This window comes from Ruditapes philippinarum, unplaced genomic scaffold (assembly GCF_026571515.1).
Source record: "Ruditapes philippinarum isolate M1 unplaced genomic scaffold, ASM2657151v2 ctg7546_1_1_1_1, whole genome shotgun sequence".
NCBI classification, from domain to species: domain Eukaryota; kingdom Metazoa; phylum Mollusca; class Bivalvia; order Venerida; family Veneridae; genus Ruditapes; species Ruditapes philippinarum.
In genome coordinates, this window is record NW_026865772.1 from 3,290 (window position 1) to 29,729 (window position 26,440).

The 26,440-nt window shown below is 33.4% G+C and overlaps 2 protein-coding genes across 2 annotated transcripts in view; both read left to right on the plus strand.

The window, feature by feature from the left end:
* Window positions 1–988: 988 nt before the first annotated feature.
* Window positions 989–3,319, plus strand: LOC132730256 (uncharacterized). The gene is made up of 4 exons (XM_060716140.1): window positions 989–1,141; window positions 1,475–1,540; window positions 2,259–2,372; window positions 2,616–3,319. Exons 1-4 carry the CDS (start codon window positions 989–991, stop codon window positions 3,237–3,239), a joined length of 957 nt encoding a protein of 318 aa, XP_060572123.1. The 3' UTR covers window positions 3,240–3,319.
* A 2,538-nt stretch (window positions 3,320–5,857) lies between these two features.
* Window positions 5,858–26,440, plus strand: part of LOC132730257 (BTB/POZ domain-containing protein 8-like) — a 28,590-nt gene continuing 8,007 nt past the window's right edge. Inside the window, exons 1-8 of the mRNA XM_060716141.1 lie at window positions 5,858–6,783; window positions 14,509–14,595; window positions 15,196–15,300; window positions 19,960–20,835; window positions 21,375–21,464; window positions 23,543–23,720; window positions 24,810–25,001; window positions 25,311–25,493. Of these exons, the coding sequence (XP_060572124.1) occupies window positions 6,674–6,783; window positions 14,509–14,595; window positions 15,196–15,300; window positions 19,960–20,835; window positions 21,375–21,464; window positions 23,543–23,720; window positions 24,810–25,001; window positions 25,311–25,493 (1,821 nt within the window). The 5' untranslated portion in view covers window positions 5,858–6,673. The remainder of the gene's footprint in view (window positions 6,784–14,508; window positions 14,596–15,195; window positions 15,301–19,959; window positions 20,836–21,374; window positions 21,465–23,542; window positions 23,721–24,809; window positions 25,002–25,310; window positions 25,494–26,440) is intronic.

Here is a 26,440-nt window from a genome sequence, read left to right on the forward strand (position 1 = left end):
AAATATCACATAGCCCGAACAAATTTTAGGTAGCCCGAAAATTCATACAAAATTTTTCATAATTTGGCCAGGTTTTCAAATTTATATATATTGTGAATAAATTTTTCGTACTCGTCACCTGTAAAATCTGAGGTACCATCACAAGAGAAGCTAACAAAAGGTGAATTCTGAAACAACTGTTTTGTATTTGAATATTCTGTTGAAGCAATGTGTTTAATAAAATCTGCACAAGATTTGTCATTCAAATATGTATTGCCTATATCAATTCCTTTGCTTTTTGTCAAGGCACAAAGTACATTGTAAGTCTTGAAAGACAAATTGTGTTTAGCTACAGCATGTGCATTCTTAAAGAATCTCGGACAATCCCCTCCCGGACGATTCCCCTTACATATTATTTTCACAACCCGGACATTTCCCCTCTCGTTATTTTAATAGGGGCGGACTTTCCCCCTCCCGTTAATTTTACAGGGCGGACAATTCCCTCCCATTATTTTTAGCAGAGCGGACAATTCCCCTCCCGTTTTTTCACAGAGCAGAACGTGACATTATACATCCCTTAATCATAGCCGCCTATGCGATTAAAATTCTATAACATTCTAATTAAAGATGACAGTCTTTACTCTTAACAACAAACTGTTAAAGATCGGAACTTTTAACAATCATTATTTCACAAAGGTGACATTATACCGCCTTTAATCATGCCGCCGCTGCTTAAGATAAACAAAACTGTCAATAAAAAATCTTTAAATCATTGGCGCCCTTAATTAAATGTGTCCTTAATTGCAAAACCAATTATTGACAATTATTAATTATCGTTAAAGCAGATCACAATAATTGTGTTTGTAATTAGTGTACAAAAAGTATTTACTATTTATAATTAGTCTATTTATTATTAAAGATGACAGTTTTTTTTTTTACTCTAAAAACAAACTGTTAAAACTGAAAACATTTATAATATTGTCAAATCTTTCTTCAAATCACTTCCAAAATGGAAAATTATTACAACAAAAACAGTACCAAAAAACTTTGTCATGATGGATACGTTTATACAAGAAGAGAACAACAAAATCTACTATACGATGGAGTGTTCCCAGAGGTACGCCCAAAAAATGCAAGGGTTGCTGCGGTGACAGACTTGAACGTAAGTTTCATGAATAAATAATTAAGTAATAATTAAGTAAACAGAAAATAATTAGAACTAATTTTAAATATTCCTACATTACGAGCCATTGTACAAATTAATACGTATTTTAAAAACAAATAGTATCTTTTAGAAGTATAAAATAAAACCACAACATAATTTGTTAATACTTGTCGTGTATATTTTTGTATTATATAAATAATTTAAAGTTGTCTTATAAAATTTATTCCTTTTGTAGATGAACGAAGTGTTCATTCAGTAACTTCTCACACACATGACGCAGATAAATTCGCAGTAGAAGCCATAAAAATTAGAACAGAATAATGAATGCAGCTGATGCTAATAGAGGAAAACCTGGTCAGAATTCTTGCTGATAAACTGCTCCACTATCCAGTGCAGGTAATTATAACACTGTTTTTTTACGGAAAGAATAAAGTTAGCACAATATTTATTTAAAATAAATATTAAATAGAAAATAAACTTAAAGAGAATAAGTATTATAAAGAAAAAGAAATAAATGACAATAAAAGATAAAATTCTTTTCTCCTTAATCTCTATATGTCTGGTGTACGTGAATAGCCATATTTGTTTGCATTATAATAAAAGAATTGCACCTTAGTAAAAAAGAAATACATGTGAGGAGTAAAGGTCGATGTTATATTGAATGTAAGTTTAATCCTTAATGTATGTTAGCTTTATTTTTTTTTTTTTAGGTGCGCGCGCAGCAACAGGACAACATGAATCTCTGAAAAGATCGATTAGACGTGTAAAAAGAGGACAAGCACCAAAAGAACCAACATCAATTAACGACATTCCACCATCCACTACCGAATGATTACACACTACAAATGCAGGAAATGATTGAACCATTCCTGATACAGACGACAATGCGTCCGACACAAGCCGCCTCCTTATATTTTCAAGTGAAACCGGATTAGAACTTTTAGAAACGCTCAAACTTGGTACATGGATGAACTCATTCCACAGCACCACAGCAGTTTGGACAATTATTCTGTATAAGAGTTCCATTAAGTGATTCACATGTTTCGGTGGTGTACACTCTATTACCTGGTAAACAACAGTCACACTATGAAGAATGTTTTTACAGCAATTTTAGACGTTTGCTTACAGAAAAGACATCCGGCCCAACCCAGCAACAATCGTCGCAGACTATGAGATCACCATACACAACGCGGTGAGATCAGTCATTGGCTCAAGTATCCATATACAGGTATGTATGCTTACAAAATATATCAAATGCATCCCAGATAATACAAGTATGCACTGTTTCTTATCAAAACAGCAAAAATAAATATGTCTGTATGTTTAAGTATAAACACCTTATTTCAAATAGTCACAATGCTATCACTAGTTATATTATTTATTAAATACGTAGTAACGTTTAATCTTTATTTTTGTGTTAAAAAGTGTCCGATTATTGTTAGATTTGACTAACTTCTTTATTTTATTTCAGGGTTGTTTTTATCATCTAACACAAGCTACATGGCGTCATATTCAAAGCGAAGGGTTACAGTCGTTATACAGAGAAGACAAGGATATCAGACACTTCTGTGGTCAATTAGACGGCCTTGCCTTCCTTCCAGCGAGCAAGGTGACTGAAGGAATGTCGCTTCTTCGAGATTCAGTCCCAGATGTCTTGTCAGGTTTAGTAGACTATTTCGACTCAACGTACGTTTCTGGGTCATACAGATCAGTGCTATGTAATGGACGAATTCGACTACGAAAGACATCACCAAGATTCGATCCCCAAGTATGGAATGTTCATGAAACAACACTTAATGACGGTGACCGCACCAACAACGTTTGTGAGAGTTGGAACAATGGTTTTAGACATCTTGTAGGACACAGTAATCCATCATTGTGGACAGTTATAAATTGCCTCCAGAAAGACAATTCATTAGTAGAGACAGAGGTGTATAGAGACTGTGTAGGAGAAAATGTGACGAAACGTAGGAGAAAAGAAACAGTCTCTCATCAGAGAAAACTCAAGAAACTGTGCGAGGAAATTCAGTCAGGAACGAAATCAACCCAGGAATTCCTACATGCCATAGGGAAATGTGTAAGACTTGTGAAATGAAGTAGAACTCCTACAAATGTGTTATAAAATCAAAATGATCATTGATATTTTGTGTTAGGACTTGACTTCATGTACTGATTCAATATGGTGATGTGATTTTCTAATCATAATGACGATGATGACAGTTCAATTCCTATTACATGTGCATAATAATATTATATTCTTTGCAAAAATCTATAGCTTAATCGTTTTGTTCTCATCAATTGTTTTTTTATTGTTTTGCCGCTGCAAAAATGTATTGACGAAATAAAGATTATTTTAAAAAATGCGTTTTGTTTTGTTTATATTCATGTATGAAAATTGGGGAATATACCATTCGCTCGTCCGCACGAGACACGCAAAATGTATTTAAAGCCGATTAAAACTTGTAGGAGGGGAATTGTCCGGGTTGTTAAAAGAACGGGAGGGGAATTGTCCGGGTTGATAAAAGAACAGGAGGGGAATTGTCCGCCGTAAAAAAATAACGGGAGGGGAAATGTCCGGGTTGTGAAAAAACATTCAAATTTACTGGGAGGGGAATCGTCCGGATTCCATTCTTAAACAACACAGTTAGCTTAGATCTTTCTGCCTGTTTTAACTGGAGAAGAGCCTGTCCACTCTTGGTTTTCAAAGTGTCACTCTCTGAAATCGGTTTCTGAATTTTAAGAACTGACTGTGTGTGGCACTTTGACTTGTTATGCGAGACAACCGCTTCAAGCTTGAAATTAGTACATCCGACCACAAAATTATTGTTGATGTCACCGTTCCCTTCACACACTTCACAGTACATTCTTCCGTTTTTCAAATTTCAACCATTCCCTCCCACCCTCCAATGGCTTTGAAAACTGCGTATCCTTTTCTTTTCATATTCCTTTTTCGATGTTGTTGTGCTTTCTTCAATCTTTAAACGTTTTCCTGGCTTAGAGCCCGGCGTCCATTTCAAAATGTGCGCCATTTTGACATTTTAATAACGCGGTATTTGATTGGCTTAAAATGTCTATGCATTATTTCAATAAGCTTACCCCTCTGGCGTTTTGGAAATACCAGTGTCAATACCCCGAAAAAAATCAATATGCTATACCCCTCTCGGCGGTTATAAATAGTATCGACGTATATTGGAAAATCCCGTGTCAATACCTCGAAGAAAATCAATATGTTATATCCCTCCCAGTCATTGTGCTTAAAATGCTATTTATAATCATTTCGGTTTCCCAAACAATGCAAGACCGTCAGACTATGTGCCCTGCCTTTTTAGCTAGCCCGAATGATTTTTTACTAGACTCGGGCTCGGGCTTTGCGTATTTTTCGCAGACTGTTTTGGGGCTAAGAGGCTACGATGATTCATATTACTGTCAGTCAAGTCACTTGAGTTACCTCCTGTTAATATGACAGTCAAATTAACTGAACAAAAGACAATCAAATTATGAATTTATTTAAAAAGTAAACATATATCTCAATTTACAGTATATAAAATAAAAAACTTTGACATAGCAATTAAGGTCTTTTTAATCGCCGATTATTCCAAGCATTTTAAAGTAGTATATAGTATTCAATGCAATCAATTTCGGATACGTATAGGTCATAAAGAAATATTGGAACAAATGTTGTAAAAATAAATATTTGAATATGGAAAAAAGAATATTCGAACATCCAATTCCTTATTCGTTCCCAGCCCTTGTATTCAGACAGTGAGTCAGCCCAGTTGGTAGAGCTGAATAACAGTATTTCTTGTATTAGTCCCATTATGTACACATTTTTCACAAGAACCCCAGTAGCACTTAAGGTGTCAAGCATGGCTATAGGTTCCAAGCATGGCTTAACTTTTAGTTTTCCAGTAGGGCTTTAGATCCTAAGCAGGGCTGAAGGTGTCAAGCAGGGATTTAGGACCCCAGAAGCAGTTTAGGTCACCAGCACGGCTTAAGATACCTTGTAGAGCTTAAAGTCATCAGCGGGGCTTTGAAAATTTGTAAAATAGATTGATTTGGTGACAAACAGACTTGGATGGTATGTTATAAAGAGCTGAAGTCTGTATTTACTGGGTTTTTGTGTTGCTTCATACCTTTTAAATGGCTGAAAACGTTTTGAAATAACTTGGCACAAGTGATCACCGTTTGACACGATGTGCAAAGCACAATAATTGGGTTGCTATCCCCAAGGTCAAGGTCACGCTTCAGTGTTTTTTTTCTTGTATTTTACAGCCGAATATGAAGGCTGTTTCCCCTAGCCCAAAATAGGTATATTTTCCCTCTGAAAATGCCAATATTTTCCCCTAAAATGTCCTACAAGAACCATGAATGAACAGCAGCTGACATATCATCTAGAAGACAGAAAGTTGTCCCTATAGATAGCCTCAGCTATGCACCATGCATGTTAAATTGAATTGAAATTGAAAATTTTATAAAATGTTTGGGTAAATTCCATTCTCAGTTTTTTGAATTTGATTTCCTCTTTTCTGATTTATCATATTTTCCTATTCAGAAAGCCACAGGTTGTTTTGAAGAATGTGCTTATAATATGCACAACATCAAGGTCATGGTTGGTTAAAGTTCAGGAAGTACACGTTCATGTACGCTGCGGGAGGGAATTTTGCTTTCCATCAGACTGCCTTGTTCGATACTGAAATCCCTCAATCACTTTTATTATCCCCCGCCGAAAAATTTCGGCGGAGGATATAGAAATAGTCTCCGTCCGTCCCACCTTCCTTCCGTCCGACATTTTTGTCCGGAGCATATCTCTAAAAGTATTTGAGTTATCAACTTGAAACTTCATAGGTGGATAGACCTCATTGAGGAGGAGTGCAGTGCACAAGAATGATAACTCTACCTTGCATGATTTTTGGGTTATTGCCCTTTGTTATTTTTCAAAATTGATTTTTGTCCAGAGCATAACTCCAAAAGCCTTTGAGATATCAAAATGAAACTTTATAGGTGCATAGATCTCACTCAGGAGGTGTGCACTGCACAAATATGATAACTCTACCTTTTATAATTGTTGTGTTATTGCCCTTTGTTCTTTTTCATACTTAATTTTTCAATTCAATTTTTTTCTCAAAAAGTATTTGAGGTATCAACTTGAAACTTCATAGGTGGATAGATTTAACTGAGGAGGGATGCAGCACACAAGAATGATAACCTACCCTGCATTATTTTTCAGTAATTGCCCTTTGTTTTTCAGCCATTAGTATTCACATAGGTTTCAAATCTGTAACCACTATAGCCATCAGTTTTCATTACCAAAAGACCTCTTAAAATCGAATTACTCCGCTCTACTACATATACATTCTTCCAATGAGCAAACACATTCGGCGGGGGATGGCCATGTTGACATGGCTCTTGTTGAATTATAAATTGAAGTCTATTATTCAGATTGTGGATTAAACATGTTCATTATTTACAGGTTAATGGGAAGCTGTGAAACGGAAATATTTCATTGTATGTGGTCACTCGAGGACAGAAATGGCTCGACCTAAAGAAAAAGCGAGAACTGCATTTGATCAGAAGTGTATGGCAGCCTCAGACAAGTTGGCAAGTTTCCAAGCTACCTCACTTAAAGATGACATTGAAAGGTAAGTCAAATATTATGAAATTACTTATCACACTTTTGTTAATTTCTTCAGTATTTTCCAGGTTTGGAGCATGAGTCACCTATATCTTTGAAATAAGGAATTTTTATGGTGTCTGCACAAATTGAGAAAACACAAGATAATGATTTTACAATGATAATCAGATTAGGTTTTATATATTTATTTTTATTATCTAATCAAAAAGTATTTTAACACCACATCGTGTTTTTCCTCAACCCATTTGTATGGTAATCTTTTCTGAATGAATGGTAAAGCTGGTTGAAAAAATTTCCAAAGTTTTTATTCTCTTTAAATAAGGATATTTTTCTCTATGATTTCTCAGTATAGAAACATTTGCACTGACTCCTCACACAAATGGCATCTAATTCCTCATTATCTTTTGCAAGTGTCAACGTTATATATAATATTCAAGCGTCATATTGAACCTAAGTTGCGACTGCATAAAATATTTATCCCATTTTGCTACACAAATGTAAGAAATGACATGTATGTATATATTTTAATTGATTGTGTTGTCACATGTAGTTCGTTCTCCATGTACCAGTTTAGTGGCTATAATTTGTCCAATTTTCCTCAACAACCACAGTTAAATGATCATTATATGAGCCGTGTCATGACAAAACCAACATAATGCGCTTGCGACCAGCATGGATCCAGATCTGCCTGCCCATCCGCGCAGTCTGATCAGTGTCCATGCTGTTTGCTTACAAACCCTATAAAAAGTAGAGAAACTGATAGCGAACAGCATGGATCCTGATCAGACTGCGCAGATGCGCAGGCTATCTGCGCAGTCTGGTCTGGATCCATGCTGGTCGCAAGTGCATTTATGTTGGTTTTGTCGTGACATGGCTCATATTTTGATAAAGATTTCATACCTTGTCAGATTGTTTAGTGGTTGTTTATTTTCTTTCTTGTGGAAAATCTTCAACTCATTAATTAGTGACAAAGGAACTGCGGCAGAATTTTATCAACAGAAAAAAAGCTTTTTTTTCCAGACTTTTACATACATTGTACCCTACAGTTTTTATAATCAATTTAACTGGTCCATGGATGCTGGTTAATGAACCAAAATCTTTATTGAAAAGTCAATTAAAATCTTTAATATCTGATTGAAATTGATGTTAAATTGATTATTCCTCTTGCAGCATATTCACTGTATAAAATTGATGTTAAATTGATTATTCCTCTTGCAGCATATTCACTTTATAATTGATATCAGGTAAGAAGGCACACATCATTCAGTGACACAGAACTTGATATATATGTCCCTGTAATTACTGACTGACAAAGAAACTTCTCTATTTTTTTCTCATATGAATGCAAATATTTTTCATGTACACTCAGGACTCATTACAACGACACTGTTGGTTCCCAAAGGATATGTCAGTATATCGAATTTGTCAGTATAATGAATTTCATCATTCATCATGTAATGATATGCTTATTTATGTGTTCACTTTATTATACACATTTACATATCATACACATAATACAACATCTAGAGCTGTCATTGATTCATTGATTCAGTGAAAGGCATATCGTCGATATATCGATATCAGATTGCAAACATCGACGATACACCGATATATCGATATATTTACCTGTATTTCACATTCATATTTGTATGAATGATTTTTGTAAACAGAACACCTTCTGTAAATGAACTTATGATGTGTTTTGTTCATAAATGTCCTCTGATCATATTTTGCATATATTAGTGCTATGAAATATGTCAATTATCAAATAAATATAGAACTGAATATAAAACTGAGTATTAACTGTGGTTATTCATTTACTGGCCTCCATCCATATCTATACACCATCACACTAAGCAGAACACTTCAATGACTAAAGTTACAATATGAAATCACTATCTCACTTGACTATATACAGAGTTCAAACTTAAATGTATATTAACTAGAATGACTTGTTAACATGACTAGAGAAGAAAAACATAAATGTTACATAAAAAAAATTCAAATTTGTGCATGAGTTTTGTATGTAGGTGTTAAATAACAGTGACTGTAGTCGTAAAGTATTGACACTTGACACTGGAACACAGTGGATATAAAAACCCAGTTGATAATAAGGATGCAAAGGAATTTGATTTTGAAAATATACATTTCTGCAAATAACTATAATTTAATAGGACTTAATCATATTGAAATACAATTTTATTGACTTTTTATGACATTTTTGTAATTTTACTGTTCATACAGAACAAGGATTTGTCAAACCATTGTTACATATTTACTTGACAAAGTTAAAATAATTATTTATTTTATTTATGTACATAGGCCTATTTATTTGTTTATTTTGTAAATGTTAGGAATTTTACAAATTTTTTTATTCTTAAGTAATAGCCTACTGTTAACATTGTTTTCCAATCGGTGCAGGCACTTGACTGATGTTTAACCTTGCCCCAATCATTGTTTACGACTCAAGTTAAATGTATTGCCGCTAAATGGCAGTCATACAACGAATCTAACTTGGGACTAATTTTGAGTTAACAACCCCTTTTTCATCAACAAACCCAAAATGTTCCCAAATGGGAATTGGCTTTGAAATTTTAGCCTTCTTTTTGTCCCAACAATTTTAATGTTTTCAGCCATTTTTAAGTGTTGCTAAGATATGGGCATAGACTAAAATGTAGACATTTGTGAATGATAAATCTCAGATCAAGACAGTTTAAGTATAATGATAATTGATTAAGATCTATTGGATTTTTATTTTCAAATTATTTTTTAAAATTGGATTGTTTTGTTTATATAATTTTCAACACAAAAAAATATGTTTTTTCTGAAGTGCAAATACAGCTACCATACAGTAGCTGTCCATTTAGTAGACACGGTATAGTTTTAGACATGTCCTTTTGACTGGGCACCTGTATTTGTTAGCTCGACTTTTTTTTTTGAAAAAAAAATAGAGGTATTGCTACAGTCAGGTCGGCGTTGCCGTTGCCGTTGCCGTTGCCGTCCGAAAACTTGTACCTGGATCATAACTTTTTTATTTCTTTGTGTATTGTCTTCATACTTGGCCACAACAACCCTTGGGACAAGACCTTTCAGTAGACCACACTAACCTTGACCTTCATCCATAAATGACCTTGACCTTCAAGGTTAAAAGTCCAATTTTTGCTTGTTCATGCTGTTATTGGCTGTAACTTTGTTATTTTTGAATGGATTGCGTCATTGGTGCTATTTTTAGATATTGCGTCATTTTTTCTATTTTTAGAAATTGCGTCATAATTTCTATTTTTAGTATTTTTAGAGATTGCATCATTTTTTCTATTTTTAGAAATTGCGTCATAATTTCTATTTTTAGAAATTGCATCATTGGTGCTATTTTTAGAAATTGCGTCATTGTTGCTATTTTTAGAAAATGCGTCATTGTTTCTAATTTTAGAGATTGCGTCATAATTTCTATTTTTGAAATTGCATCATTGGTGCTATTTTTAGCTCGACTTTTTTTTTGAAAAAAAAAGTAGAGGTATTGCTATAGTCAGGTCGGCGTTGCCGTTGCCGTTGCCGTTGCCGTCCGAAAACTTGTACCTGGATCATAACTTTTTTATTTCTTGGTGTATTGTCTTCATACTTGGCCACAACAACCCTTGGGACAAGACCTTTCAGTTGACCACACTAACCTTGACCTTCATCCATAAATGACCTTGACCTTCAAGGTTAAAAGTCCAATTTTTGCTTGTTCATGCTGTTATTGGCTGTAACTTTGTTATTTTTGAATGGATTGTCTTCAAACTTGAACATGATAATCTTCAAGGATATCCCTTAAAAATAACCAGTCAGACCTTGACCTTCACTCATCAATGACCTTGACTTTGAAGGTCAAATTATTGAAATTTTAATTTTTTTGGCTATTATTGGCTGTAACTTTGTTATTTTTTAATGGATTGTCTTCAAACTTGAACATAATAATCTTCAAAGATAACTGTTAAAAATATACCGAAAGACCTTGACCTTCACTCATTAATGACATTGTCTTTGAAGGTCAAATTATTGAAATTTTCATTGTTTTGGCAGTAACTGACTGTAACTTTGCTATTTATATAAATGTGTGTGTGTGTGTGTGTATATATATATATATATCAAATATATATATATACATATATATACATGTGTATATATACATATATATATATATATATGTATATATATATATATAGATCAAATATATATATATACATATATATATACATATATATATATATATATATATATATATATATATTTTTTTTTTTTTTGAATATATATATATATGCATATATATATATATATATACACATATATATATATATATATATATATACACATATATATATATATATATATATATATATATAATTTTTTTTTTTTTTTTTTGAATATATATATATATATATATATTTATATATACATGTGTATATATACATATATATATATATATATATGTATATATATATATATATATATATATATATATATATATATATATGTATATATATATAGATCAAATATATATATATACATATACATATATATATATATATATATATATATATATATTTTTTTTTTTTTGGAATATATATATATGCATATATATATATATATACACATATATATATATATTCACACATATCTTCACTTACGGGGCCATATATAAGACCGAGTTGAGTGGCATTATTTCATGCAGTCAGTTTTTATATACGCCACTATATAGGCCTATAATGAACATTTCCATACAACAGAACTAAGGGGTACTAAGTTATATATATAAACTATATATTTGATTTTACCATAGGTGAAAACATATTGACCAATAACATAAAACCCCATTAAAAATATATACATTTGTGGGACATATATCATTTACTACTTAAACCGGCCTACGGGCACTATGTTAGAAGGGTAGCCTACGCCCCATACATCGTTTTAAACATGCCAGAGTTGCGAGGCCTTATGTATGCCCACATTAAATATAAACCCCACAAGTATGGTCTCAAATAGACCGATGCCCCGTAAATGGAGGAATGTGACTGTATATATATATATATATATAATTTTTTTTTTTTTTTTTTTTGAATATATATATATATATATATTTATATATATATATATATATATATATATATACATGTATATATATATATATTTTTTTTTTTTTATTGAATATATATATGCATATATATATACACACACATATATGTATATATATATCAAATATATATATACATGTATATATATATATATATATATATATATATATACATGTATATATATATTATAGATATATATATATATATATATAGATAGATATATATATATATATATATATATATATATATATATATATATATATATATATACATGCATATATATATATATGCATGTATATATATATACACACACATATATATATATATAAATTGCGTCATTGTTTCTATTTTTAGAAATTGCGTCATTTTTTCTATTCTTAGAAATTGCTGCATTGTTGCTATTTTTAGAAATTGCGTCATTTTTTCTATTTTTAGAAATTGCGTCATTTTTTCTATTTTTAGAAATTGCGTCATTGTTGCTATTTTTAGAAATTGCGTCATTTTTTTATTTTTAGAAGTTATGTCATTTTTTTCTATTTTTAGAAATTGCGTCATTTTTTTCTATTTTTAGAAATTGCGTCATGTTGCTATTTTAAGAAATTGGGTACTGTTGCTATTTTTAGAAATATGCTTAATGTTTCTATTCATATATATACAAAATATATAAACAAAACTAATGTGACAAGACAGACCAACTAAATTTATAAAAAGGAAATGTCAGTATATGTTCAAACCTTTCTATGTTTGCGTTTAGAAAAAGTAAAAAGTCGAGCGTTGCCCCCGCCCGGCGGTGGCTCTTGTTAGAAATTGTGTCATTGTTGCTATTTTTAGAAAATGCGTCATTGTTTCTAATTTTAGAGATTGTGTCATTTTTTCTATATTTAGAAATTGCGTCTTCTATTTTTAGAAATTGCGTCATAATTTCTATTTTTAGAAATTGCGTCATTGGTGCTATTTTTAGAAATTGCGTCATTCTTTCTATTTTTAGAAATTGCGTCATAATTTCTATTTTTAGAAATTGCGTCATAATTTCTATTTTTAGAAATTGCATCATTGGTGCTATTTTTAGAAATTGCGTCATTTTTTCTACTTTAAGAAATTGCGTCATAATTTCTATTTTTAGATATTGCGTCATTATTTCTATTTTTAGTATTTTTAGAAATTGCGTCATTTTTTTCTTTTTTTTTAGAAATTGCTTCCTTTTTTCTATTTTTAGAAATTGTGTCAATTTTTCTATTTTTAGAAATTGCATCATTGTTGCTATTTTTAGAAATTGCATCACTTTTTTATTTTTAGAAATTATGTCATTTTTTGTATTTTTAGAAATTGCGTCATTTTTTCTATATTGAGAAATTGCGTCATGTTGCTATTTTAAGAAATTGCGTACTGTTGCTATATTTAGAAATATGCTTAATGTTTCTATTCATATATATACAAAATATATAAAGAAAACTAATGTGACAAGACAGACCAACTAAATTTATAAAAAGGAAACGTTAATATATGCTCAAACCTTTCTATGCTTGCGTTTAGAAAAAGTAAAAAGTCGAGCGTTGCCCCCGCCCGGCGGTGGCTCTTGTTTATGTTTTGAGTTAATTTTCGTCGTTTCCACAGGTACTTGAAACAAACTATTTTAATGTTCTGTATGGGCTATATACTACAGAATTTTCTAGACTTTTAATAATTAGTGAAAGTATCGATTTTCTAAAATTTGAATCTATAATCGATCGACAAAAAAATATCAATGATACATCGATATCGCTTCTATCGATGACGGCTCTAACAACATCTGTATTAAGTAACAACTAAAATAGTTAAAGATGGATATGAAAATGATAAAACTTTGTAAAATGAAAAGCACATACAATGATAGGACTTTTAAATGTTTAAAAAGTTTTTAAAAATTGATTGCATATTTTTGTTGTCTTTGTCAATTAACTAATAAAGTCTTTGTAATAAGGTGTAACAATCAACTGACCAAGCTACAATACCTGTTTTAACACCTTGCGGCTTTTGCTCACGGCTCAATGATACACGCGCTTGAGTGACCAAGTGTCAGTTTAACAGGTACTGATTGTATAGAAAATAACACGTTTGGTTTCCAATTTTATTGTGTCGGAGTCGGAATATGAATTTTCTGTTATAAAGGATAATAGTAATGTTGAAAAGTTTGGTTCCCACCAATTCACTGTCGTTATTTGAATTTGTCAGTATAATGGATTCCGATGTATTGAGTCCTGACTGTAATAAGAAAAAATAAGCAGACATTTAACATGAATGAAAATGGTCATATCAAACGATGGTTATAGTTTTCTTGGTTTACAGTCAGGTTAATGCGACCAGCCTATTTTAACATTATAAATTTCCACTATTAACCAATGATGACTTCAGTCAACCAGTAATGACTAATTTAAAGCAGTATTGACCACTGACTAACCTTACCTTAATTCATACTGACTGGTTTTTGTCAAATTTGATTATTGAAAGTATTTTTTTATGTTTAAAAAAAAAATTGACCTATGCAAAATTGGTTCAAATATATTTTTCAATAGACATTAAATGTCCCTTTAGTTGATTGAATGTGTACCTTTAAAGTGTCGGTTTTTTGTTGTTTTCAGGTTGTATACAGATGAAATACTCACAGACCTAAGCATTGACCTAGGTAGTAGAAAGCTAGCACTTCACAGATGTATAATTAAAGCAAGGTATGCTTTGATAAGTTTATGGCTCAGTCTTTCATAGTTTATTTTATGTAAAGTACATTTTCAAAAACTATTTTGAACTTTTTGCTTAATTATTTAGCTCAACCATTCAATGAAAAGGGAGAGCTGTTGTACTCACCCTGGGTCACATGTTGGTTAATTTTTTTGTGTGCAAAATGGTATCTGCAAATATAATGAAGGCAATAGATTGAAACTTCACACACTTATTTGAAAGCATAATAGTAAGTCTTTTTTCAGGGGTCATTACTTGAACATTTGACAGAATTATGGCCCTTTTTGAACTAAAAGAAATCTATATTATCCAGGCGTTATGTTTTACTATCAAGCATTGAGGATAGTGATGCATGCTGTCCTACTGACAGCTCTTATAGGACTGAGAATGCTTTGTTTTTCTATAATTTCTAAAATTCATATTAAACTTGAAACACATATTCACTATCAATGGCAGGAAAGCCTGCCTTGCACTTTCGAAAGATTATTCCTGATTTTCAACTTTGCTGTAATTATACTGTCTAGCACTAAGGAAAATTGAGCATGTTATAGGCATACAGGTCTTGTTAATATTTTATTTATAATCTTAAGGAATGCAGACTTGTGTAACTTTTTGACATCATTTGAAAGAAATGATGGGAACGAGGCGCTATTGATCCCCAACTCACGTCATTCAGATATAGAAAATTGTCTAAGGTAACATATGGTTTCTATTTTTTCTCTAATCTCTCGTACATAATTATACAAATAGGATTTTTTTAATACATTAATTTACTTTTAGAAGACACAAACTTTGCTGCTGTTTTGATCAGCTAAAATAAAAGTAAGCCTTTTTATGCCCCCACAATGTGGGTGCATATAGCGTTGCACTTGTCCGTCTGTCCGTCACTCCGTCCCGAAATCTTGTGAACGCAACTTCTCTTAAACCGGATGGCAGATTTTGCTTAAACTTACAGGGATGAACAACCTTAATATGTAGATGGTAGTAAAGGAAGGAATTTTTGCTGTGACCAAATTTAACAGAATTATGGCCCTTTGTTGATTTTTTTACTAGATACTATATAGAAATTTTGTGAACGCAACTCCTCTTAAACCGGATGACAGATTTTGCTTAAACTTACAGGGATGAACAACCTTAATGTGTAGATGGTAGTAAAGGAAGGAATTTTTGCTGCGACCAAATTTAACAGAATTATGGCCCTTTGTTGATTTTTTCACTATATACTATGTAGAAATTTTGTGACCGCAACTCCTCTTAAACCGGATGGCAGATTTTGCTTAAACTTACAGGGATGAACAACCTTAAGGTGTAGATGGTAGTAAAGGAAGGAATTTTTGATGCGACCAAATTTTACAGAATTATGGCCCTTTGTTGATTTTTTCACTATATACTATGTAGAAATTTTGTGAACGCAACTCCTCTTAAACCGGGCGGCAGATTTTGCTTAAACTTACAGGGATGAAACAATCTTAAGGTGTAGATGGTAGTAAAGGAAGGAATTTTCGCTGCGACCAAATTTTACAGAATTATGGCCCTTTGTTGATTTTTTCACTATATACTATGTAGAAATTTTGTGAATGCAACTCCTCTTAAACCAAATGGCAGATTTTGCTTAAACTTCCAGGGATTAACAACCTTAATGTGTAGATGTGAGTAAAGGAAGGAATTTTTGCTGCGACCAAATTTAACAGAATTATGGCCCTTTGTTGATTTTAAGTTTTCAACTTGTGGCACAAATATTTGACCTAGAGTCGTAAGATTGACAGAACAGTGGCGTGTGGGGGCATCCGTGTCCTATGGACACATTTCTAGTTTTAGACAGTTTTGAAGCAATGTATCTTCTGATACGCTTTTATATACGCCCGTTTGAAAAACGGGACGTATTATGGGAACGCCCCTGGCGGGCGGGCGGGCGGGCGGCATCCAATTTTGTCTGGAGCATATCTCCTACATGTATGGAGGGATTTTAATGAAACTTCATAGAAATGTTCACCGCTATGAGAAGCAGTGTCGGGCACTGGTCTCTAGGTCAAAGGTCAAGGTCACACTTAGAGCTCATTGAAAAATGCTTGTCCGGAGCAAAACTTCCACATGTATTGAGGGATTTCAATATTACTTGGCACAAATGTTCACCATTGTGAGGCGGAGTGTCGCGTGCAAGATTCAGGTCCTTGCGGCCAAGGTCAAGGTCACACATAGAGGTCAAAGTTCAGATAAAAATATGAAGATGTGTATATGGACCATTTAGTCATCATTTATTGAGGGATTGTAACACAAATGGTCATTATCAAGACTATAGCTGTGATACATGTAATTTAGGTCAATATATACAAGGTCAAGGTCACTAAAGATTATGAAATATCCAGATTTTGTAAATAGAATTTAATCAAAGGGCGACAACAAAGTTATTACTTTGTTCATAAATGACTTACACAATTACTCCCCTTGATCTACTTTCACTTTCAATTCTAAAAATAGAATTTTATCAAAGGGCATAAAATAATCCTCTTTCTTGGACTTGAGTATGTTCTAAAGAATGTAACATTTATTTACACATGTTTCAATCATTGGTCAAGATTCTTAACTGTGATAACTATGGTGTTCTGTAGACTTGGTATTTGTTCATAAAGATCATACAGTAATTACCTTATCAAATGTAAATACTTTCTCATAGAAATTTAATTATCCCCCGCCGAAAATTTTCGGCGGAGGATATAGAAATAGTCTCTGTCCGTCCGTCCGTCCGACCTTCCGTCCTTCCGTCCGTCCGTCCTTCCGTCCGAATTTTTGTCCGGAGCATATCTCTAAAAGTATTTGAGTTATCAACTTGAAACTTCATAGGTGGATAGACCTCATTGAGGAGGAGTGCAGTGCACAAGAATGATAACTCTACCTTGCATGATTTTTGAGTTATTGCCCTTTGTTATTTTTCAAAATTGATTTTTGTCCAGAGCATAACTCCAAAAGCCTATGAGATATTAACATGAAACTTCATAGGTGCATAGATCTCACTCAGGAGGTGTGCAGTGCACATGAATGATAACTCTACCTTTCATAATTTTTGAGTTATTGCCCTTTGTTATTTTTCATACCTTATTTTTCACCTGAGTGGAGCATAACTCAAAAAGTGTTTAAGATATCAACATGAAATGTCATAGGTGGATAGATCTTATTGAGGAGGAATGTTGTGCGCAAGAATGATAACTCTTCCCTATACAATTTTTGAGTTATTGCCCTTTGTTTTTTTTTCATGCTATTTTGTCCAGAGCTTATCTCAAAAAGTATTTGAGGTATCAACTTGAAACTTTAAAGGTGGATGGATCTCATTGAGGAGGAGTGCAGTGCTTAAGAATGATAACTCTATCCTGCATTATTTTTGAGTTATTGCCCTTTGTTATTTTTCAAAATTAATTTTTGTCCAGAGCATAACTCAAAAAGCCTTTGAGATATCAAAATGAAACTTCATAGGTGCATAGATCTCACTCAGGAGGTGTGCACTGCACAAGAATGATAACTCTACCTTTTATAATTTTTGAGTTATTGCCCTTTGTTATTTTTCATACTTAATTTTTCAATTCAATTTTTTTCTCTAAAAGTATTAGAGGTATCAACTTGAAACTTCATAGGTGAATAGATTTTACTGAGGAGGGATGCAGCACACAAGAATGATAACCTACCCTGCATTATTTTTCAGTTATTGCACTTTGTTATTTTCAGCCATCAGTATTCACATAGGTTTCAAATCTGTAATCACTATAGCCATCAGTTTTCATTACCAAAAGACCTCTAAAAATAGAATTATTCTGTTCTTCTACATATACATTCTTCCAATGAGCAAACACATTCGGCGGGGGATGGCCATGTTGACATGGCTCTTGTTATATTTTAATTTTCAAGTAAATATCAGTTCAACTCTCCTACATGTATGGAGGGATTTTCATGAAACTTCATAGAAATGTTCAACACTATGAGGAGCAGTGTCGCGCACATGAACCAGGTCTCTAGGTCAAAGGTCATGGTCACACTTGGAGCTCATTGAAAAATGCTTGTCCGGAGCAAAACTTCCACATGTATAGAGGGATTTCAATATTACTTGGCACAAATGTTCACCATTGTGAGGTGGAGTGTCGCGTGCAAGATTCAGGTCCTTGCGGCCAAGGTCAAGGTCACACATAGAGGTCAAAGTTTAGATAAAAATATGAAGATGTGTATAGGGACGATTTAATCATCATTTATTGAGGGATTGTAACACAAATTATCATGACTACGGCTGTGACACATGTACTTTAGGTCAATATATGCAAGGTCAAGGTCACTAAAGATGGTGAAATATCCAGATTTTGTCTGGAGCATATCTCCTACATGTATGGAAGAATTTTTATAATACTTTATGGAAATGTTCACCACCATGATATGTTTTGCTCCATGCATGATCCAGGTCTCCAGGTCAAAGGTCAAGGTCACACTTAGAGCTCATTGAAAAACGCTTGTCCGGAGCAAAACTTCTACATTCATAGGGGGATTTCAATATAACTTGGCACAAATGTTCACCATTGTGAGGCTGAGTGTCGCACGCAAAATTCAGATCCCTGCGACCAAAGTCAATGTTACACGTAGAGGTCAAAGTTCAGATAAAAATTTGAAGATGTGTATAGGGACCATTTAGTCATCATTTATTGATGGATTGTAGCACAAATGGTAACTATCATGACTACAGGTGTGACACATTTAATTTAGGTTAATATTTGCAAGGTCAAGGTCACTGGAGATGATTAAATATCCAGATGTTGTCCGGAGCATATTTTCTACATGCATGGAGGAATTTTAATGTTACTTTATAGAATTGTTCACCACCATGAGACGTAGTGCCCTGCACATGAACCAAGTCTCTAGGTCAAAGGTGAAGGTCACAGTTAGAGCTCATAGAAAAACGCTTGTCTGGAGCAAAACTTCTACATGCATAGAGGGATTTCAATATAATTTGGCACAAATGTTCATCATTGTGAGGCTGAGTGCCGTGCATAAAATTCAGGTCCCTGCGACCAAGGTCAAGGTCACACATCCTGTGCATATCTTCCCTACTGATTTGTTTTAAGGTTCATTTAACAACACAGTGCCAAGAATAAAAACTTGCTTGCTAGATAACACTTATCCATAATGCCCCCATCTCCATCTTAAGCTTTCGTAAACGGGCGTATTTTGCGACTATGGCACCCTTGTCTAAGGATATATTACATGAAAGAAAAATTGTCCTGGGCAACTTGTCTCAGGTAATTAAATATTTGAATACTATTTATTGAAGTTTTGTGTGTAACTTTTTGATCTTGTACAGAATTTGATATTTTTTTCTATAGGTCACTATATACTGATGATGATGTAACAGCTAGTGTAGAGAAACTGGACACTTATTTCCAGCAAGAATCAAACATTGAATTAGAACAGCCAAACACTGACAACACTAATGACTTGGAAAATGATATGATTGACACCGACAGAGATACTTTACATGTGATATCTGAAAACATAACAAATACTAGTCTAGACCTTGTCAAAAGTGAAGTTGGTTGTTTAAAAAGGGAGATTTGTATTGGAGAAGGGGAAAGAAGTAACGGGTGTACCTCTATCTGTGATAATTCTGATTGTGATAAATATAATGATAAAATGTATGGTAGTGTTGAGAGAGGGAATGAAGCTGGGAACAAAACAAGCACTTGTGATAATACAACGGCGGTTTGTGGTTGTGAAGAGGAGAATGATGAGGAAAATATTTATAAATTAGCCGAAAGAATTGTAAAACAAGTAATTGAAGAAGCTCAAAGTATTGTTGCAAAGGACAAAAGTGATAATCCTTTAGATAATATTGCCAAAGAAAATGAGAGTGCCAAGGAAGTGGAATCTTTGATATATTGTAATGATAGTGCTGAAATTGAGAAGAAAATTAATTCTAGTGAAAAAGATAACAATGGCCAAAATTCAATCAAATCAAATACCTCTCCAGGAAATCAATCAAATACCTCAGTAGAAAATCAAGCACAGCAAACAAAATGTTGTAGATTTAACACGAGAACAAATATAGACAGTATACAAGGGTTACAAGAAAGAGTGTTTGGAGTAAAAACATTATTGAGACCATGTAGTAAGCTTGGTGAGGACTTGCTTAGAATGTTACTAGAACAAGAGTCTACAGATTGTTCTATAGAAGTACAGGGAGAAACATTCCGTGCCCATAGGTAATACTTTACACAATAAATCTTATATTGTAAATGAGCCACGTCACGACAAAACCAACATAATGGGTTTGCTACCAGCATGGATCCAGACCAGGCTGCGCATCCGCGCAGTCTGATCAGGGTCCATGCTGTTCGCTATCAGTTTCTCTACTTGTAATATAGTTGGCAAGTGAACAGCATGGATCCTGATCAGGCTGTGTGGATGCGCAGACTGGTCTGGATTCATGCTGGTCGCAAACCCATTATGTTGGTTTTGTCATGAAGCGGCTCAAATGTACTTATTCAAGTTCATAGGTTTATAGATATGCTGGTGGAATTTTTGAGAATTTGGTAACAAGTCAGAAATCACAAACAATGCAATTTCATAAATCATTTTCGGAAAAATATATACTTTTGGAAAGGGGAATTGAGCTTAATTTCAAGCTCTAACCTACCCTTACAAGTACTGCAATATTTTTGCATTAGAAAAATCGTTGTCAAAGGAATAATTAAAGACAATTTTTGTGTTATTACAATACATGAAATTTTCTGTAATTTAGGTGTATTTTAGCTGCTCGTTCATCATATTTTGCTGCGATGTTGTGTGGATCATGGAGGGAGAGCGAAGAAGAGACAATAGTGTTAGAGGGGTGTGTACAATGTACATTTATATTTAGGAAATAGATATCAATTTTAAGTGCATTTTTAGCTCACCTGTCACAAAGTGACAGGGTGAGCTTTTGTGATCGCTTTTCGTCCGGCGTCCGTCCGTCCGTCCGTCGTCCGTCCGTAAACTTTTGCTTTAAATGACATCTCCTCATAAACCACTGAGCCAATTTCATCCAAACTTCACAGGAATGTTCCTTTGGTGGTCACCTTTAAAAATTGTTCAAAGAATTTAATTCCATGCAGAACTCTGGTTGCCATGGCAACCGAAAGAAAAATCTTTAAATATCTTCTTTTAAACAACCCTAAGAGCTAGAGCTTAGATATTTGGCATGAAACATCTTCTAATGAGTGTCTACCAAGTTTGTTCAAATAAAAGCCCTGGGGTCAAAATTGGCCCCGCCCCCGGGGGGTCATTGATTTTCCCTATATGCATATAGTAAAAACTTAAAAGATCTTCTTTTAAAGAACTGTAAGAGCTAGAGCTAAGATTTTTGGCATGGAACATCTTCTAGTGAGTGTCTACCAAGTTTGTTCAAATAAAAGCCCTGGGGTCAAAATTGGCCCCGCCCCGGGGGGTCATTGATTTTCCCTATATGCATATAGTAAAAACTTAAAAGATCTTCTTTTAAAGAACTGTAAGAGCTAGAGCTAAGATTTTTGGCATGGAACATCTTCTAGTGAGTGTCTACCAAGTTTGTTCAAATAAAAGCCCTGGGGTCAAAATTGGCCCCGCCCCAGGGGGTCATTGATTTTCCCTATATGCATAAAGTAAAAACTTAAAAAATCTTCTTTTAAAGAACCCAAAGAGCTAGAGCTTAGATATTTGGCATGAAACATCTTCTAGTGAATGTCTACCAAGTTTGTTCAAATAAAAGCCCTGGGGTCAAAATTGGCCCCGCCCTGGGGGGTAATTGATTTTCCCTATATGCATATAGTTTAAACTTAAAAAATCTTCTTTTAAAGAACCGTAAGAGCTAGAGCTTAGATATTTGGCATAAAACATCTTCTAGTAAATGTCTACCAAGTTTGTTCAAATAAAAGCCCTGGGGTCAAAATTGGCCCCGCCCCAGGGGGGTCATTGATTTTCCCTATATGCATATAGTAAAAACTTAAAAAATCTTCTTTTAAAGAACTGTAAGAGCTAAAGCTTATATATTTGGCATGAAACATCTTCTAGTGAATGTCTACCAAGTTTGTTCAAATAAAACCCCTGGGGTCCAAATTGGCCCCTCCCCAGGGGTCATTGATTTTCCTTATATGCATATAGTAAAAACTTATAAAATCTTCTTTTAAAGAACCCAAAGAGCTAGAGCTAAGATATTTAGCATGAGACATGTTCTAATGGGTGTCTACCAAGTATGTTCAAATAAAAGCCCTGGGGTCAAAACTGGCCCGCCCCGGGGGTCATTGATTTTCCTTATATACATAGCAAAAACTTAAAAATCTTCTTTGAAAAAACCCAAATAACTAGAGTTTAGATATTAAGCATGCAACATCTTTAAGTAAATATCTACAAAGTTTGTTCAAATAAAAGCCCAGGGGTCAAAACTGGCCCTGCCCGAGGGGTGTCATTGTTTTTTACTCTATGTGTATAGTAAAAACTTAAAAAATCTTCTTTTAAAAAACCCAATGAGCTAGAACTTAGATGTTTTGCATGAAACATCTTCTTATGGGTGTCTACCAAGTCTGTTCAAATAAACAAATAAAAGCCCTTGGGTAAAAATTGGGCCGGGGGGGGGGGGGCTATATACAGGTGAGCGACCTCCGGGCCATCATGGCCCTCTTGTTGTTGAATATTACCCTGTTTATATTATATAGTCACAGAATATGTGTGTTAAATAACAGAGATATTCAGTGCTACAACTTTTCCAAGACACCACCAAAACTTGGCATAAGATTATGGAAATAATGTAATTTTACTGATTAATAAAATTTATAGAAATATTTCATAAGAGATAGCTGTATTCTCTTAAAGTAGAGAAATAGGAAGGTATAACTCTGTTTTATCAGTTATCAATGTTGATTTTGTATATTTATAGAATACATGAAAATGTTTCAGGATATTACCTGCAGTATTAAAGCAGACGTTACTATATTTATATGGTGGAGTTACTCAGGTAGATCCCCAGTGTCCACTAGGAGGGCTCATTATGATGGCGGACATGTATGGGATGGAAGGGCTGAAGGAAGTTGTAGCATTTAATCTTAACATAGGCTATTGTCATTTCTTCCACAGGGTAAGCTAAATATTGTCTTTCACTACTAAACATATTCTGTAATGATTTTCTTATGTAGACATGTTATAAATTAGCATTTAACACAAGATTCTACACTAAGATTAAAATTTCCCTATACTGAGATTAAAAAGAATGCTAAGAAAAAGTCAGTTGAAATTGTTTGAAATATTGTGCAGAGTGCAGTAATTGTGGTCTGCCTCTTAATAAAAACTTGACATTTATCATGTGACTATGGCGGTATCACAGTTATTTTATGGCACAGGTGTTTGGTATGTTAATTGGTCAGTGCAATGCCCAATCCACTCTACAAAAAGCCCCTATTCCCTCCACAAGCCCCTTTCTCTCCCTGATGTTTAAGCTAAGATGATTGTTATTAAATGTATGAAATATGTATGACACTTGGAAAATACTTCAATTTACTTTGTTTAGAGAAAAGAGGGATAGGAATGGGGGAGGCAGTGTATTTTAGAGGGGTGATTAATTATATTGACCTTGAGTCATCCAACATACAAAACACCTGTGCGTGAAATTGAATGAAATAGAACTAATATAAAACTTACAGTATTGAATTAATTTATGCTGTATGTAAGAAGGCAACTTTTTAATTGGTAAGTTTTAAACAACAATTTAATTGTCAATACATGTTGTTGACTTTTAGATAGTTCAATTTAATTGGTAAGTTTTAAACAACAATTTAATTGTACATATTGTTGACTTTTAGATAGTTTAAGTAAGTATATATATGAGATACGAAGTCAACTGTCTATAATATCAAGATGTTATGAAGATTTTACATTATTTTAGCCGTGTGTAGAATGTATTGCTGGTGTACCTGAAGCATTAGCTCTGACAATGATGTACAACATTTATTTTAGCCGTGTGTAGAATGTATTGCTGGTGTACCTGAAGCATTGGCTCTGACAATGATGTACAACATTTATTTTAGCCGTGTGCAGAATGTTATTGCTGGTGTACCTGAAGCATTGGCTCTGACAATGATGTACAACATTTATTTTAGCCGTGTGCAGAATGTATTGCTGGTGTACCTGAAGCATTAGCTCTGACAATGATGTACAACATTTATTTTAGCCGTGTGCAGAATGTATTGCTGGTGTACCTGAAGCATTGGCTCTGACAATGATGTACAACATGGACGCCATGAAGGAGAAATGTGTACGATGGATCAACAAAAACTTCGGGAAAGTATGGCCGGGAAAATCTTTAGCGACTCTACCTCAAGAAGTTTTAGAGTTTACAGTATCTAGTGCAGTCAAAGACCTGGTAAAGTCATGTACTTTATGATTCTGAATTGAGTAAATTGTTAGATGAAAATGTTCATGATTGACTTTGATATTTGTATGAAATGATACAGTCACTCTTTTCAAGAATAGTAACTGTGTCCAACTGTTTTGTGATGCCTTTGTTACTAATCTCCCTTTATAAAAAGGGCTAATATCAGTAACTGCCTTGTCTTGTTCACTGCCATGTAAATTTTGTCCGGAGTAAAAATTTTCAATTCTTAAACTTAAGGCTATGAGCTACTTTGTATTAAATTTTTTCAAGTTTTGAACTTCACATATAATTTTACAGGCACTCAACAATGTACTGGATGTTTTGGTAGATTGTCAGAGGTTGAACGAGAAAACGCCACACTTGAAGTGGACAGAACCTGTGTTTGACATGATAACTCAGTTAATGGACGCAGCCATCGAGTTTGCCAGCAAAAACTTCATCAGTCTCATATCCGGAAATACATTTAGGAAAATTGATAAGGTACATTTTTTTTGCAAATGAAGGGGCGAGGGGAGGATTGGTTATATTGTTTTTGTCCTATTTAAAGTGACATTATGGCCATATAATGTATATACTGTAGTGAGTGAACAGGTGAAAGTCAAAATAAGTTACATTTTTCCACACTTCTTATAAATTTAAAAATTTACTGTGTATAAATGATAAATAACTTGTGACTGAAGGAAATTTCTGTAAATATCCATAGGAATTTATGTTAATCTTCAATTTATAAAAGAGTCTTTTATATATTATAGGAAGATTTATATTTTATTCTACACTTTTTCCAATATCAACTTTGAGTCAATCACCTATATAGCAGTCAGTCATTTGAAATATATCAATTCAGCTCAACTTGACGAAGAAAATATCACTTGAATTTATTTGTCTCCTTGTACACAATAATAACATAAATATCTTCATTTTGTATGCTAAAGCCTTTATATATGCATACAAGCTACTCCTGCCTTGATGATTGCTTTTATTTTAACACATGACTTAGACCTTCATGGTTATATTTTCTAAAATCAGTTTATTTCTTCATGAATTAGGAGATTCATGCTTACTTATTAAAAAAAATGTTCAGGTAAAAATAAAACATTTGCTCTTACTTTACGTACCAGTATTGATATAAATAATGACTATATGCCAATATCCCATTAAAAATGTTAAGGCAATGTTTTGATTAAATATGTTTTGAATATTTTTTTGCTTTGTTTGAGTTGACAAAAAAAAAGAAGATAGGTTTAAATTTTCCTTATTGTGTCATGGTTACAACATTGATCAAGTTTGAAAGGCTTGAGTTGTTGCTATAAAAGTAAACAAATCACTGACAGTAGATGTTAGTAAGAGGTTCAAAAATTTGTGAATAAGGACAAACTTTGATGTATGGAAAGGAAAACCTTTTTTTTAGCACCAGGGCTTTTTTTCAC